This window comes from Amblyraja radiata, chromosome 22 (assembly GCF_010909765.2).
Source record: "Amblyraja radiata isolate CabotCenter1 chromosome 22, sAmbRad1.1.pri, whole genome shotgun sequence".
NCBI classification, from domain to species: Eukaryota; Metazoa; Chordata; class Chondrichthyes; order Rajiformes; family Rajidae; genus Amblyraja; species Amblyraja radiata.
The window spans coordinates 32442079-32460697 of NC_045977.1; the positions used below are offsets into that span (position 1 = coordinate 32442079).

At 42.8% G+C, this 18619-nt stretch overlaps 1 protein-coding gene across 2 annotated transcripts in view; it reads left to right on the plus strand.

The window, feature by feature from the left end:
* The first annotated feature begins 2726 nt into the window (after positions 1-2726).
* Positions 2727-18619, plus strand: part of LOC116985867 (UPF0764 protein C16orf89 homolog) — a 29320-nt gene continuing 13427 nt past the window's right edge. For both annotated transcript variants that reach the window (XR_004415362.1, XM_033040956.1), the window contains exons 1-3: positions 2727-2966; positions 3908-4060; positions 14311-14461. Coding sequence is in view for 1 of the 2 variants with exons in the window: in XM_033040956.1 (XP_032896847.1) it covers positions 2804-2966; positions 3908-4060; positions 14311-14461 (467 nt within the window). In the remaining variant the exon portion in view is untranslated. The remainder of the gene's footprint in view (positions 2967-3907; positions 4061-14310; positions 14462-18619) is intronic.

An 18619-nucleotide genomic window follows, 5' to 3' on the forward strand; every position in this document is an offset into this window, starting at 1 on the left:
ATGTGAGATTTAAATGTAAAATATTTGTTAATATTTATTTTCACCTAATTGTCGGATGTTTAAAATACATCTTGTTTATACATTCTAGTGTTCCGTTTCACCAATAATGTTTACTATTATGTGAGATTTAAATGTAAAATATTTGTTAATATTTATTTTCACCTAATTGTCAGATGTTTAAAATAAATCCTGTATATACATCCTCATTTAATAAAAACACACACACAATGTGCAGCAGCAGATGGCAGTGTGGGGTCATGCGATAACTTCTTACATGCTAATAGTGATGCATGCTTTTTCTTGATGTGTATCTGATAAATAGAAAGCTACACAAGTGGAGTCATAAGAGGCATACAGCATGGAAACAGGTCCATCGAACCAACTTGCCCACATCGGCCAATATGTCCCATCTACACTTGTCCCACCTGCCTGCATTTGGTCCAAAATGTGTAGGAAAGAACTGCAGATGCTGGTTTAAATCGAAGGTAGACACAAAATGCTGGAATATCTCAGCAGAACAGGCAGCACCTTGGCCCACCTGCCTTGCATTTGGTCCATATCCCTCTAAACCAGTCCTATCCATGTACCTACATAAATGTCCATGTAACTGTCAATAGTAATTTAGTAATAAAATATAACTTGTCAATTTCCTTTATGGAGATGTGAGTATATAAGGGGAATCGAGGACCAGAGGACATAGGTTCAAGGTGAAGGGGAAAAGGTTTGCTAGGAATCCGAGGGGTGGCTTTTTCACACAGAGGGTGGTGGGTGTGTGGAGCGTGCTGCCGGGGGAGGTGGTTGAAGCTGGGACTGTCCCATCGTTTGGGAAACAGTTGGACAAGTGCAAGGATGGGACAGGTATTGGAGGGTTATGGACCAGGCGGGGGCAGGTGGGACTGGGGTAGCTGGGACATTGTTTGCCGGTGTGGGCGAGTTGGGCCAAGGGGCCTGTTTCCACACTGTATTACTCTATGACTCAATAGTGAATGTCTAATCATTGATGCATTAGTTCCAAGGAGCTAATTCGCCACTCCAGCAACAAACATACTTGCATTTTAGTTTGCAGTTGACATGAAAATTAGTGGAGTGATAATGAAGAAACTTTGTCTAAGGATACAATAGGACATAGATCAGCTGCAAAGTTGGGTGAAGTGGTGGCAGACGGACTTTAATCAAGCAACTGCGAGTTGATGCACATTAGCAAGTGAATTTCTTGCAGAACATATAGAGGAAATAATAGGGACCTAAGGTCCGTTGATGTACAGTAAGTCCTTGGGGTGCAAGTCAATAGGTCCTTGAAAGTAGCAGGTACATAGGGTAATGAGGAAGGTTGAGGTGTGGAGTATGAGGTGGGACATCACGTTGCAGCTTTTCAAAACATAGATTTAACAAAATGGTCTAACAATGATAACTAGGAAACATCACTATTCATCTTCCTTCAGTATGAAAATAAAATCACTGTAATCCTGTGTTCTCTGTTACTTAATGAACTTTGTATCTTTTCAATCAATGTCCCTTTCTTGCCCTGTCCGACTTTGCTGATAAGGCTAACATTTCTCAAAAGTTCCCATCGCCCCTCTTAGATTAATTGTTATTGTGATTCTTTTGTCATTAGCCTGATACCTACTGTTATTTACAAACCTGTACTTGTTGCAAGCATCTTGTTCGATTGCTTATGGAATGGGTGACGTTTCGGGTCGAGGCCCTCTCTTTCATCACCAGGGGACCCAAATTTGTTTTTCTTTTTTCTTCTCAAGGGAATGCACTTCTATTATACCTGAAAAGCAGCTGCCTGTTCTACGGTTTAATTGGGCCAGATTCACTTTCTAGCCATTCACATTAGCTTTCCTCCAGTCAATTATTTTTATCCTGGATTACTCCACTTTTTCTATACCGAATTAAATGCTGATTAAATGAACCCAACTGGCTAAATTTAGCAAACATCGTGCAAAGCAGTGGCGAGCCTGATTTAATGGCACGGCTCAATAGGATTCAGTACAGTTATCCACTAAATATTAGGGAACTCATCCCTGCAAATATCCATTGCAAGTATAATGTGCACATTAATTCAATCAGAAAATGCTTACCGGGAAGAAAAGCAGAGATAGCATTTTGGGTTGATAACTTTTAATCAGAACTCATTCCCTCTTGGACACAAAGTGCTGGAGTAATTCAGCAGGACAGTCAGCATCTCTGGAGAACGTGGATAGATGATGTTTCGGGTCCGAAACATCACCAATCCATGTTCTCCACATATGCTGCCAGACCTGCTGAGTTACTCCACCACTTTGTGTCCCTTTCTGCATTAACCAGCATCAGCAGTTCCTTGTTTCCTAATTTCCTTGTGGATACCTGTTGCAATGTTTTTTCCCCTTATATTTTAACATAATCATTAGAAGCTGTTAGCTTTTACTTGCAGCACCCATTTGCTGAATCCTCCTAAAATAGACACAAAATGCTGGAGTAACTAACTCAGTGGGACAGGCAGCATCTCTGGAGAGAAGGAATGGGTGACGTTTCGGGTCGAGGCCCTTCTTCAGACTGAGTCAGGGTCTAAGTCTACAGATACGTGGAAGGGTATAGTGTGAAAACGACAGATCAAAGCTGAATCCTCCTGATAATTTGTCCAAAAATCCGGTGAACAGATAACATTGTGAGTACAATTATTCTGCAAAACCTGCCCTGTAGCGGTCGCAGCAGGAAGCAAGTCACGTGTAAAGGCACATCTCTGTTTAATCCACAGGGAAAGAACGATACACATACACACAAATTGACGGGTAAACAGCGGGAGGGACGAGGAAGCATGAATTTTGCTCTGATCGCGATTACTGTACTAGGTTTAGCTTCAGCAAATGAAGTCGAAACCAACAACATTATTTCCACACTGGAGAAGACAGTTCACTATTTTGAAATTAATCATGAACAATTTAATCTCGACGGGACGACAGGGTTTTGTATATTACGAGGTAAGTCGAATGACACAAGTCCCAGTGACACAGTGGTTTGGGAGTCTGAGCTGGAGTCGTGAAGGGGACTTGGAAATAGCCCAGATACATGAGCGGGTTTGGAGATCCCGTTATGCCGTTTAAAATAATTAAATATATTCTGTGCATTTTAATCCTTGCACCCAGGCGCAAGGTTGTATGTGGAAGGATGATTGTATAGCTTTTTAATGTGTTGCCATTCTGACACTGGTTTAACTCGGGGGTGGGGAAGGACTAGTAGGGAAGGCACCAACTGTTGGAGTAGGATTCCGACCCGAAATGTCGTCTATCCATCGGCCACAGATGCTGCGCGACCCGCCCAGTTACTCCTGCACTTTGTGTCTTTTTGTGTGTGTGTAAACCAGCACCTGCAGTTCCTCGTTTCAAATATTAAAGAGTGCGCACGTCAAATATAAACTGTTCATGAACCACCATCTATCTATGCATTCTGTTGCTGGCTGCCTGTAGACATGGGAGTTTTGCAAGTGGAGACAAATACTCGGGCGTAATAAAAACACACAAGTTTTAAAAAACACTGAAAATTACTTGAAACCTAATAGGCGCAAAAAAGCATATTTTAGGCGAATTCCACCTCTGATTAACAGTCACCGACCTGATCAAAAGGACACAAAGTGCTGGAATAACTCAGTGGGTCAGACAGCATTTCTGGAGAACATGGATAGGCGACGTTTCGGATCGGGACCCTACTTTCAATCTAAAAAAATGTAATGTTTTTATTTCCCTGGCCAGCATTTCCCTGAGGTAATTGTGGTCCGATTCATTTTCGGCGAAAAACCTCGACGTTCATTTTTCGCTCTGTATGGTTATACATGGTTTTGATTATCTCATTTTTATATTGGTTAATATTCTCACCAGAATGGTCGTGGAATGTGACCGTGGTTTGTGGTATTTTGTCCCCGCAGCGCTGCTGAAGGACACGTTGACTCGATGGTCTCCCTCGGGCCCTGGCGCCATCTCCCAACAAACAAAGCTGCAGGATCTCGTCTTAAAAACCGACGTCGCAGTAAGAAAAAGCACGAAAGAAATAATACTGCGAGAACATTCATATTTTGAAGGTAAATTCATAAAGATTGTACACAAATCCAACTGCATTTTCGGGCCTACTTTCCATTGCAGCCTGATGAAGCCTCACTCGCCACGAGGCGGGAGTTCTGTCATTGCAAGTGCGCAGCTCTGATGGCGCCATTGGAGGACGTCTCCTGTTGTTAATTATTATTGTCGGAAGTTATATTTAAAACCAGAAGCGGCTAAATATCACACAACAGATCAGACAACAATAGTGAGGCGGGGCTGAGAGATGGCGTTAATATTTTGGATAATCATGATCCTTCGACGTTTAAACATCACAGCAGAGACTACAGTGTAAGACCACACAATAAATGGGTAGTAAAAAGATGCTGGCTTATACCAAAGCTAGATGCAATGTGTAGGATGGAACTACAGCTGCTGGTTTGGCCCGAAGATAAACACAAAGTGCTGGAGCAATTTTGCTAGAGATGAAAAGATAGATACAAAATGCTGGAGAAGCTCTGGAGAAAATGGATAGGTGACATTTTTGGATCAGGACCCTCTTATAAATGGGTACAATTTCTGTGCACCCATTAGAATGTTTAGCTTAGTGCATTAACTGTGCCCATAATATAGGAAAACATAACATGATTCTTCACTGGCAAGAGTTGACCAAAAGCTTGTCTAAAGAGAGTAGTTGAGGACATTTTAGGAGGAAAGAGATAAAGGGTTGTCAAAGTTTAGGGGAGGAAATCTTGTACAGCAAAAAAAAGACACAAAGGTGTTTTGTCATCTCTGGAAAATATGAATACTCCAGTGCTTTGTGTCTTTTTCAGTAAACCAGCATCTGTAGTTCTTTGTGTCTGTGTCGTGCATAATCGTGACTTTAGTCATAGTCATTCAGCAAAGAAACAGGCCTTTCAGCTCAACTTGTCCATGCCAACAGATGTCCCCAGGAGGATTCCCCACCCCCCTCCCTCTTGCCTGCATTTAGCCGGGGTTGCACGTAAGGGGTTGCACGTAAGGTCATCCAGTCAAAGGGTGTGACGCACAGAGAAGCTCAATCCTTCTGGAGTACAAAGCAGCTTCCAGCATACACTAGTAACACGAAACACGTACGTTCATATCTGTTAAACACTGCAGTGATTCACCCTCCCCCCCCCCCCCCCCGATTCACCCCCGGACCCCCAACACCACATGGGGTGATTCACTCCCCCCCCCCCCCCCCCCCCGGACTCCGACCTCTGGACCCCCACCACCACACGGAATGTTCCCCCCCCGGAATCCCGACCCACACTGGGTTGATTCATTCCCCGACCCCCCCACGGAGTGATTTTCCCCCCCGGGTGCTGAGCGTTTGCTGCCAAACGCAGGCCGCGCAGACAAACGCCCCAGGATCCGCAAGCGTGGAACCATTCAGCGTGGAGTCCGGATGCTGGGACAGAAGACTGGCCGCTGTACTGGCAGCCTTAGTAAGTGCTTACCGTAAGTTCACCGTTTGTACTCCAGAAGGCATTGCATGGTAACAGTACGGGTCACGGGTCGTGACCTCGACTGTCATGCAACCTCCCTATATCCCTCTAAATCTTTCCTATCCATCATAGTAATGCAAAATCTATTCTCATTAATAATGAGTTGCTGGCTATCATATGTGTGTCAGTGTTCACTTTGAGATGCACATAATATTTATTTCACTGGAATTATCAATGTTGTTAACTGAACCGAAAATAATGTTTAACGGATATCAACATATAGATAGAATATGTTTAAACAAAAAGCATAGGTCTAGAAAACGTTGTATAGTTTAATAGAACACAGTACACTTTGTGAAGAAGGATCTCGACCCAAAACATCACCCATTCCTTCTCTCCATAGATGCTGCCTCACCCGCTGAGTTACTCCAGCATTTTGTGTCTACCTGCACTTTAGTTTAGTTTGGTTTAGAGATACAGTGTGGAAACAGGCCCTTCGGCCCACCAAATCCATGCCGACAAGCGATCCCAGCACACTAACTGCATCCAGGCTTTTTCCCCATGCATCGACCACTTTCTAGCTGGTTGTTCAGCGGGCTCTTTCCCCCTCTCATCTTTCTGTATGCTCGTAGAGTATAGTGGAGTATATAATGGATGAGTAACCCAGAATCAACCATTTCCTCACATACACAAACGCCTTAATTGAGGTAAAACTCTCACTCAGCATAGTTTCTGCAGTCAAGTAGACACCTCCACATGCAGCTAATCACAACACAGCTTGATAAAAAATTACGTAAAATTTTACAGTTCGAACACAGTATGGTTAATTATCCTCATTTTAAAATATGTTCCATGTGATGTAGGGTGCTGTATCTTCATTACCTGGGATTAGGTGTCAGCCCAAACTCGAGCACACTCATCTGAAGGTCAGGGTATCATAGTACACTCTGGGGTCTCGAACACAAAATTTAGGCCGAGACTTTAAATGGAGATTTGTGAGAGTGAAGAGCAGTTAAATCTTTGGAATGATTAAGGAAGCTGATGGGAAAATTGAAAAGGAATAAACTGCAAAATCCATGAAACACACCATTGTACAATTAGAAATTGGTGCCTTAATGTGAATACCGAGCTGTACCCCGGTGGTAGCTAAATGGAACGGGGCTATATGCATGCTTGATGTCAATTCTGGTGGAGATCTCCAATTTGTTTCTGAATTCAGTCTGCTTCCTCAGATCTAAGCATTGTCAAGGGTTTATTATCGTGACTGTATTCTATTCTACTGCAAAGCTATTCACTTAAAGCTTACGATATGATATGATAAAACTTTATTCATCCCCGGAGGGAAATAGGTATGCCAACAGTCACAACACACAACAAGATACAAGAAAACTTGAAATTAATAGTGAAAAAAAAGAGGTCAAGCGACAGACTGTTGGCTGGCTGCCATGTGCACAGCGCCTTAACCGGATTGAACAATCAAACAAATAAATGAACGCAGGATTATCCCTGGGCTGAGGATTCTAAAACTAATGATTTCTTGATTGGTACAGGTATCAGGTTATGGGGAGAAGACAGAAGAATGGATTTAGGAGGGAGAGATAGATCAGCCATGATTGAATGGTGGAGTAGATTTGATAGGCCGAACGGCCTAATTGTACTCGTATTCCTTATGACTTTATGATACCAAAATTAGCATTTTACTTCGGAGTCACGTGAGTGACTACGTGAAGAACCCCGCTAGGACGCATGCGTGTCATATCGCTACACGCATTGCAACGAGTCACAGCAGGGGGAAGGACGTTCCCCTTTAGCGGCCGAATTTAAAAGCCGGGAACAGCAGGTAAGGAGACTCTGCGTTTTTCCCACTTACCTTGCAGGTGGAAAGATGGACAGATCCACGAGAAAGAAGGCTGCGAAAAAGCTGGCGGTGGAGAACCGCGGAGTTGCGGACAGCCAGCAGCTACAGCAGCAGCCGACGGCACGCCAATCTCCCGAAATGGGAACAGCTGTGCCCGACTTCGCTCCCGCACCGGCAAAGCCGGGCGGGAAAGCGAAGTAAAAAACGGACCGAATGCCAGACTCTGATGAGTCTGACTTTGAGCAGCCGCGAGCGGCCAGTGCCCGTGAGCACCGGGGCCGGTTGGAGCGGCTGCAGGATGGGGAGCAGCCGTGAGCGACCAGTGCCCGTGAGCACCGGGGCCGGTTGGAGCGGCTGCAGGATGACGAGCAGCCGCGAGCGGCCAGTGCCCGTGAGCATTGGAGCCGGTTGGAGCGGCTGCAGGATGACGAGCAGCCGCGAGCGACCAGTGCCTGTGAGCACCGGGGCCAGTTGGAGCGGCTGCAGGATGGGGAGCAGCCGCGAGCGGCCAGTGCCCGTGAGCATTGGAGCCGGTTGGAGCGGCTGCAGGATCAGGGGCAGCCGCGAGTGGCCTATGCCCGAGAGCATAAGAGCCAGTTGGAGAGGCTGCTGGAGGAAATACTCCAAAGTGGCAGGCTCCGGGAGATGGAGGCTAGCCACAGTGGGCAATTAGTAACCCACACAGCAGTACCCCTTGTGGGGCTGCACAGTGTCTCTCCCTCATCAGAGGAGAGCACGGAGGGTCAATTCTGGGCTGACCCTGAAGAGGGCAGTGAACAACATGCCCCCAGTATGCCTGGGGTGACAGAAAACATGCTGGACATGGTGTCCCAGTTTATCCAACCAGACCAAACTGGCCAAGACCTGGAGCCGAAAATAGCGGCAAGCATTGACTATATGTCATTTAACCAACTGCAGGCACTGGCACTATCAGACACCATGGCACGACATTTACCTCCAGGGAACTGCAAGTCGCTAAATGTTCCCAGTGTAAACCAGTGCATCTGGAAACATGTGGGGACCAATTAGAACCAGGGACTTGAAAATTCAGAAAGTCCTAAAAGTCCTAACAGCAGGAATTACAGCTTTTGCCTGCACATTGAAGGAGCAAAACATGACCCAAGACCACCAAGATGCACTGGCTTTACTCTGCAACTCACAATATGAGTTGAACAACATCAGGAAAAGTGCTATCCAACCAGCTTTAGACCCCAGATTTGCCGGCCTCTGTAAACCTGGAACCTCCAAACCGCCAATACTACTATTTGGAGGGGATCTACCAAAACAAGTCAAAGAACTTGACGAAGAGGCAAAAACACTGGGGCTCATAAAAGCAGCAACCAAAAGCTACTACGGCCAAAAATATCACCCCTACGGACCCCCCAGTCGGCCAATACAAACCGGAGCAAGCGCAAAAACCAGGAACACCCAACATCGGTCTTTTTTAGGCCATGGCCCAGACCGACCGTCCTGGAAAATGCGCAAGCCTTCAACACAAACCCAGACAACGGCGCCTCAACGTCCAAGGAGGATGCCGAAGAAATAACACACCTACCATTGGTAACCATGGAGGTAGGTGGGTCTGGTTCCTTAAGAATTAAAGGGAGCATGAAAGTTGGTGGGAGATTACGATATTATTTGGATGCATGGAATAAGATAACTACCGACACTTACATTCTAAGCAGTATCCAGGGTTATACCATAGAATTTATACAAAAACATAACCCTCCAGTACAGCATGTACCGAACCGAATGTTCGTGCTCACAGGCATAGAGAAATCTAAAGCACATGCTGAACTACAGCGGCTATATAAAAAAGGAGTAATTGAACACACCCAACACGAATCACAGGAATTCGTGTCGAATATCTTTATAAAAAACAAGAAAGATGGTGGTTGCCGCATCATCATCGATTTGACTACTTTAAATACCTTTGTACAATATATTCATTTCAAGATGGAAACCTTTGTTACTGCTAAGCAATTGATTTCCGAAGGCTACTACATGGCAAGCATCGATTTAAAAGATGCTTACTATACAGTACCCATAAGAGGTGACCACAGATGTTATTTAAAATTCAACTGGATGGGTCAGCTCTGGCAATACAGGGCACTACCTAATGTGCTGACATCAGCCCCCAGGTTATTCACAAAAATTTTGAAACCAGCCCTAGCGTTACTGCGAAAACAAAAACACATGGTAATGGCATATCTAGATGACATATTTATTGTTGGCAAAACTTTGGAATTGACTAAACAAGCAGTAACAGCCACAAAACAATTGTTTGAAGAACTGGGATTTATCATCCATCCAGTTAAGTCTAAATTAATGCCTTCAACAAAAATAGATTATCTGGGGTTCACCATTAACTCAGTTCTCATGTCAGTGACTTTGCCGAAAGAAAAGGTTACAGCCTTAAAAGAGGCTTGCAGCGAAATCATTGACATCACCAAACCATCCATTAGACTGGTAGCTAGAATAATTGGGAAAATAGTGGCTGCATTTCCAGCCACACAATTTGAACCTTTACACTATCGAAATTTACAGAGAGCAAAAATAAGAGCACTCAAAATTAATGGTGGCCATTTTGACAGACCAATGAAGCTACCAACAGAGGCCATAATGGAACTAAAATGGTGGGAACACAACATCAAGTATTGTTCCAATCCACTAATTATCAGCAACCCGTCTATGGTACTACAAACTGATGCCAGTGCACAGATGGTTGGGGAGCTACCAATTCCATCTTCAGCTGTGGAGGGAGATGGAATGCACAGGAGGCATCATTATTAAAAACACTGGGCATAAACTACCTGGAAATGTTAAGTGCATTCCATGGCCTTAAGTCATATTGTTCTGGGTTAAATCACCAGCATGTTAGACTACAAATTGACAACACCACCGTGGTAGCATATATCAACCATATGGGTGGAAATAAATCGACATCATGTGACAATCTGGCCCACACAATTTGGCAATGGTGTATCCAGAGAAATATTTGATATCAGCTACCTACTTACCAGGTAAACTAAATTTAGTGGCAGACACCAGGTCACGCAAATTCAATGAAAACACTGAATGTTGGATAAAAATGTATTTGCTGAAATTACAGCACGGTATGGAACACCAGATATCGATCTTTTCGCATCCAGGCTCAATCACCAGTTATCAAATTATGTTTCATGGGAACCAGACCCTGGGGCAGCAGCAACAGATGCATTTTCGCTGCATTGGGGGAAATTGTTTATTTATGCATTCCCTCCTTTCTGCCTCATCAGTCGGGTATTAAGGAAAATACAACAAGACTCTGCGCCTGGTATTTTGATAGTACCCGATTGGCCTACTCAACCATGGTTCCCGGTGATACTAGACATGGTATTATAACCATGCATCACCATCCATCATAGACCAAGTTTACTGGTCCATCCAGTAACACAGGAAAGTCACCCGTCATAATCATACAAACCTATTAATTTGTAGAATTTGAAAGCGCCACTACAACACCTGGGATTGACGGACCGAACAATGGATATGATTGCATCGGCCCACAGACAGTCCACCAAAAAACAGTACTTGGTGCACATCAAGAAATGGGGGAAGTACTGTCATGACAATAACCTCAACCACAGATCAAACAACATTCCGTCTGTTCTGGAATTTCTGGCAAGCCTCCACTATGATGAGGGCCTCAGCTATAGTGCCATCAACTGCGCCAGAAGTGCTCTGTCAAACTACCTGTGGCAAGGAACAGAGCGGCATTCTTTAGGGACACACCCCCTGGTAACCAAACTCATGAGGGGCATTTTCAATACTAATCCCCCAAGAACCAGGTACACCCAAATTTGGGATGTGAGCATTATATTGACCATGTTGAGAAACTGGTCTCCACCTACAGCTCTGTCCCTACAGACACTAACGATGAAAACGGTCATGCTGATGGCTTTGGTCACGGCACAAAGGGTCCAGTCACTACAAAAACTAAGGCTGGACAACTTGACTATTTCATCTGGGAATTTGACTTTTCATATCCATGAATTAATTAAACAGTACAGACAGGGATCAGCAGGGCAAAATATAGAGTTCCAGGCCTACCCGACGGATGATCGTCTCTGTATAGTAACTCACTTACTATTATATATGGAACATACAAGAATCATCAGAGGCAAAGAAATGGCACTGTTAATCAGCCACGAACAGCCACACAAAAAAAGTGACAGTCCAGACCATCTCAAGATGGCTAAAACAGGTCCTAATAAAGGCGGGAGTAGATACTAACATTTTTAAATCTCACTCCACCAGGGCTGCAGCTACATCAGCAGCAATACAGTTGGATGTTCCAATGGACCAAATCCTCAAGACTGCAGGATGGTCGACGGAAAGAACGTTCCAACGATTTTATAATAAACCAGTCATTGAACCTGGAACATTTGCAGAAACACTTTTAAGTTCTGTAATATGATTTTACCCCATAAATAGGGGCTATGATTTGGTGTTAATAAAATTTTCGTTGTTTCAATATCATATTGATATCTAATGATGTTAACACTATTCTCCCCATAATCAAGGCAGATGTGATGCATGAACTCGTTTCCATGGCATGAAATCACAGAGCTTTAAAATCTTCACGTAGTCACTCACGTGACTCCGAAGTAAAATAGTAAGATTAAACGAGAACTTACCAGTTTGAAGTTTGATCTTTATTTTATGAGGAGTAACGTTGAGGTAATACGTGCCCTCCGCTCCCACCCTTGATCATATACTCAACTGGTATCTCTTCTCTAATCTTACTATGTTTAGTCATTACAGTTATCTGTGATTTCACACCGCTGCTTTGAAGAATGACACGCATGCGTCCTAGCGGGGTTCTTCACGTATTCCCTCAACGTTACTCCTCATAAAATAAAGATCAAACTTCAAACTGGTAAGTTCTCGTTTAATCTTACTATTAATTACTACAAAGGGTGACCAGAATTTTCCCTTTCAAATATTACTGGCAGAATGCACTGCTTTAAAATGAAGCAGTTTTGGCAGCTGCTTGATGATTAAGGTTTATCTTACATGATGCAGTGAGAATGATTGGTGGTGAACAGAGACTGGGAGTGAACATTGTCTCTGAACAAATGGTTACCTGCTGATAATGGTTGGGCACTCTGTCATTTTTGAACACCTGATAATCAAGGTCAGAATAACATGGTGTTTTGTGGCATTTCCCACTGAAATGCAGATTATATACAGACGGCATTAATTTTTGTTCAAAGCTACCCGAGTCTGTTCCAAAGACAAATTTTCTACTGCATGTCTTTGTGAACAAGTTGTTTTCTCTGGTGCCTCCTTAACTTCCCATCACCGAAGGCCAGCAAAATGTTGTTTGATTTTTACACCCAAATAAATATACCCCAACATTTTGTGTTCTACTCATGATTTCAGCATCTGCAGTTCCTTATGTCTCTAAATATACCACTTGTTCTCCACCATTCATTGCAGATGTAAGCATTGTCACGGGATCATTATTGAGACTGGATTCTATTCTACTGTGAAGTTATTCACGAAAAGCTTAATTTGAATAAAGGAAATTAGTTTCATTTTGAAAGATGTGCTGGATCTTTCTGAACATGGTGGGAGGTTCTGTGCTCTGTGAATTGTTAAAATTTGACAAACTTGGACAGATTTGAAAGGTCATATCCATCTATTTGCTCCACAGCTGTCCTCCTAATGGACAGGATTTGTAAATCTCAATTTTGCTGGTATTCCATGGCATCATGTGGATAAGCGCTTCTCAGTTCTGTACCATGTTAAGCCTGGAGTACAATTGGAAACACTATTGAATACAAAGGGCAAGGATTTAAGAAACAAAGAGAAAAGTAGCTGTTTAAACTACTTTCTGCACTCATTTAATGTTATAATTACTTGTATATGTTGGTTTACATAATTTTTTAATGATCTCAGACTTAAAATTATCTGTTTTAATTGTTTCAATATCAGGCATTTCAATATCAGATATTTACAAATTATTTAAGATTGGTTGTATGTTTTACAGCTGGCAAAGACAACCCATGATTGCTGGCTCTTGAGTTTATTTTGAGGGCAGGGTTTAAAAGCGAATTGTCATCAGAAGGAATGCAGATTGCCACTGTGATAGACCCTCTGCATTCATCTATGCAAGGTTCACTTTGGTGGGTTAGGGGAGGAGGTGACCAGGCCAATAAGATCTGATCCATGATACAGCAATAAAATGTATTTTAAAAATTAGCCTCTATTTATTAAAATATATTGGAGATGAGGAAACTGACCATCTAACTGAGTAAAACACAAAGTGCTGGAAGAACTTTCGAGATACTGTACATCATGGGGGAAAAAAGCCCTTCGGCCCACCGAGTTCGCTCGTCTACATTAGCAGTATCCTACACATTAGGGACAATTTCTAATTTACAGGAGCCTACAATTAACCTACAAACCTGTACATCTTTGGAGTGTGGGAAGAGCACCCGAAGAAAACCCATGTGATCACAGGGAGAATATACCTGTAGTCAGAAAATGCTGGAGTAACTCAGCGGGACAGGAAGCATCTCTGGAGAGGAATAGGTGACGTTTCGGGGAGAAACCCTTCTTCAGACTGAAGAAGGGTCTCGACCTGAAACACATCCATTCCTTCTCCTCAGAGATGCTGCCTGTCCCGCTGAGTTACTCCAGCATTTTGTGTCTTCCTTCGATTTAAACCAGCATCTCCAGTTCTCTCCTACACGTGTAGTCAGGATTGAACCCGGGTCTCTAGCACTGTAAGGCAGCCACTCTACTGCTGTGCCACCGTGCTGCCCCCTCTCTCGTCACCTACACATCTATTCCTTTCATGCGGCTAAGAATTATATCATTGTATAAAATTATCAGCGATTTTATCCCAAAATAATGCATTTTGTTTTTCACTTTGTTTAGAATGCTGCATTAATATTGACACAGTGTTTTTGTCCAGAATTTCAGCCATTACTAGCTGATAATTTCTGGACTTTCAAAGCTGGATGGATGCAGACGGATAGTAAATTGGTCTATCCTGAGCGAAGGAATACAGACTGTTTCGGGGAAAATTCCAGTGACAGATGTATGTCTCAATTACTGGGTACCTGGTATGTCTTGCTTTTGATGTTATGAATTGTTTTTGTATACAACTGATATAATGTCTCTACTGGGGGTAAAACAAGTGTTTTTCTTAAAGTTTGCTTATGACAGCTTGATTGTTGATTTTGATTATTTGAAAGATGCAGCATAGAAACAGGCCCTTTGGTCTTATAGTAAGTAAGTACTAACTTATGAGTTTATGCTGACCATTGATCACCTTTCACACTAATTCTATGCCATCCCCTTTTGCATCCACTCCCTACCCATGAGGGTCAATATACAGGGGCCAATAAAGCTACAAACCTGAGCATCTTTGGGATGTGGGGGGAAACCGGAGCAACCGGTGGAAACCCACATGATCACAGCACGAACATGCAAAATCCACACAGGCAGCACCTGAGGTCGGGATTGAACCTGGGTCTCTGGTGCTGTGAGGCAGTGGTTTTCCCAGCTGCTGCCTCTATCAGCTGCAACAAACTATACAAACAATAATTCTTCCGATGTATTAACATTTAGTTTTTAAAAGATACTAGCCTGTCCAACCCGTTAAGAATGTTGTAAGTTTCTATAAGATCCCCCCTCAATCTTCTAAAATCTAGCGAGTACAAGCCGAGTCTATCCAGTCTTTCTTCATATGAAAGAAAGTCCTGACATCCCAGGAATCAGTCTGGTGAACATTCTCTGTACTCCCTCTATGGCAAGAATGTCTTTGAGCATTGGACATTGTGACATCACACGATGGAACGTTCACCAGGTGCTGGTGCTCCTGCAAAGGCATATGTAAATGAATCCATTACGATTGGACATATGTGAACATTGGGTACTTAAATATTTACTAGCCTCCACTGCCTTCTGAGGCAGATAATTCCACAAATTCACAACACTCCGGGTGAAAAGGTTTTTCCTCATCTCAGTTTTAAATGGCCCACCCCATATTCTTAAACTGTGGCCTTTGGTTCTGGACTCCTCCAACATCGGGAACATGTTTCCTGCATCTAGTGTGTCCAATCCCTTAATAATTTTATGTTTCTATAAGATTCCCTCTCATCCTAAATTTCAGTGGATACAAGCCCAGCCGTTCCATTCTTTCATCATATGACATTTCTGCCATCCCGGGAATTAACCTCGTGAACCTACGTTGCACTCCCTCAATAGCACGAATGTCCTTCCTCAAATTAGGCGACCAAAACTGCACACAATACTCCAGGTGTGGTCTCACCAGGGCACTGTACAACTGCAGAAGGACCTCTTTGCTCCTATACTCAAATCCTATCATGAAGGCCAACATGCCATTAGTTTTCTTCACTGCCTGTTGTTTCTTGCATGCTTACTTTCAGTAACTGATGTACAAGTACATCCAGGTCTCGTTGCACTTCTCCTTTTCCTAATCTGACACCATACAGAAGAAGGGTCTCGACCCGAAACGTCACCCATTCCTTTGCTCCAGAGATGCTGCCTGACCCGCTGAGTTACTCCAGCATTGGTCTACCTGCCATTCAGATGATAATCTGCCTCTTGTTCTTGCCACTAAAGTGGATAACCTCACATTTATCCACATTATACTGCATCTGCCATGCATCTTCCCACTCACCCAACCTATCCAAGTCACCCTGCATCCTCATAGCATCTTCACAGTTCACACTGCCATCCAGCTTTGTGTCAACTGCAAATTTGTTAATGTTACTTTTAATTCCTTCATCTAAATCATTAATATATATTGTGAATAGCTGCGGTCCCAGCATCGAACCTTGAGGCACCCCACGAGTCACTACCTGCCATTCTGAAAGGGAACCGTTAATTCCTACTCTTTGTTTCCTGTCTGCCAACCAATTTTCTATCCATCTCAATACCCTACTCCCAATACCATGTGCTCTAATTTTGCCCACTAATCTCCTGTGTGGGACCTTATCAAAGGCTTTCTGAAAGTCCAGGTACACTACATCCACTGGCTCTCCCTTATCCTTGTTACTGTCTACCTGAACTTAGTTGTTAGGGATAACATTCATTTATTTTCATTCATTTTTGAATGACAAATAATTTCAATTCAATTCAAAATGTACAGGTCGATTGCCACGAAGATCTTGGAATATTTCACAAAGTTTGTCAATGCTCTGCATAGTCTACTCTTCTGCCTCACTTTCCCAAAGTTTACTTAAATTTAGAGCCTTGTTTTCTGACACCCTTTTCCCTTTTAACTAGTATATCGAATACCATTCAATGGTGACTGCTAGCCAAGTGTTACTGCACCATTAACTAATTGACTAACTCAGACTAATTATTCATTATTTTTGTTAGCTGAAGGAAATATCGTTCCAGAAAAATTGAACACAATATTCTAACTATGGCACAACCAATGATTTATACAAGTTTTCTATTCGCTTCTTAAGCATTATTTCCTATTTGAAAATGTAGCATATCATTTGCTTTTGAAGGTTTGTATATCTGAACCCTGATTTTTTAAATGTGCACATTTTATGCATCTCCTTTCGGCAAAATACCTCCCAAAATACATCATCGAGTTTTCGAGAGCAGGCAGAGCAGAGGAGAGAATGGGCAGAGCGGGGCAGAGAGCGGAGAGCGGGGGAGAGGCACGGAGGAAGAGAGGCTCGGAGGCAGGGAGGCAAATAAAATAACGTGGAATAATAAAATAACGTGACTTTACCTGAACCCGTGCTCGCGGTCCGGTAGCCCTGACAGTGAGTTTAAGAAATTCTCCCTTGAATTTTATTCAAAGGAACGCGTTGTTAAAACACAATTACATTTACTGAGGAATGTGGATCGATGTATTGATGACACATTGTATAACTACTGTTAACTACTGGCTGTTAACAAGTGCTAACAGTGGCAGTTAACAAATCGTTTTCGTCTTTGAGTAAAGTGAGAAACGGCTCGAATCTGTCTGCAGTACTCATTAAACCCGAGCTGGAAATTGAAAACTAGGCGACTGCCATACCACTGCGTACCCCCCCCCCCCCCATTTCCATCACTGGTTAAATTTCTATTGTGTATTGTGTGTTCTTTTTAAGTGTATCACTGCTGGCAAATTCATTTCACTACATGTGATGTGCATGTGACGAATAAAATTGACTTTGACTTTGACAATGATATTATACCCATGCATCAGTAATTTATCCACATGTTAAGACACCAAGCCTTCAGGCTTATCTTTCTTGCATTCTTAACCCCCATAGCATTACTTTCCACTCCTTGACTCCTCTGCCTTCCACATTTCTAATTTGTATCTTCTATTTCTATCCTAGTTTTCTCCTCCTCTATCTCCCTGCAACTTCCATCCTCTTCCTCTATCTTCTTCAACCACTTGCCAGTTTGATTCAACCTCTTTGCAACAGCATTAACAAACTCTCATCCTAGGATGTTGATCCCAATCCCCATCCAGCTTGAATGGAGTCCCACCTCCTCCAGACTAGATCCACCATTCAAGGAATCTGGATCCATCTCATGACACCATTCACTTTGCCGCATATGCATCTGAAACATCCTGTTATTTGTCCTCTGACTAGCATGTGACTCTGGTAGAATTTCTGAGATTACTACATTTATATGGACCTATTTACATTACCACATCGCCCTATATTTAACTTGTAGATTCTCATCTTTTTAAAAAAACTATTTCTTTGGCATTGATATGCACCATGACTACTGATTGTTCTCATCACCTTCTCCAGAATGGGAATATCAGTAAAAATGAGAATATTTTTAATTCGTCCCAACAAACACTTACACAAGGTGTCCAGCAAAATTTTGAAAGGAATAAAGAATTTTGACCTCTTGTCCATAATTTTGAGGGAAAGCTTTTGCGCGTGGATTATGAATTAGACCAGACCTCCTCCCCAAGAGATGTACCCCTAAGCCAACCAATTGTTAGTTTGAAACTTTAACCAATTGTGAATTAAATTTGTTGATGTCTTTGTCACAGAATGGATTGTGTATACATTGTGGTACTTTGCCTGAGGAAATGCCGTAAAATAATTCATTCATCTCACTCATTTCTGTAATCCATGAGGTACTTCTCAGGCACAGATGATATAAATCAATTATAATTATTCTATATGATGGGAACATCAACTGTTGTTTTGCTTTTTACGTGGGGAAAACATCCCAAAATATTGTACAGGAATCCAATTGGACAAATACATGGACAGAGC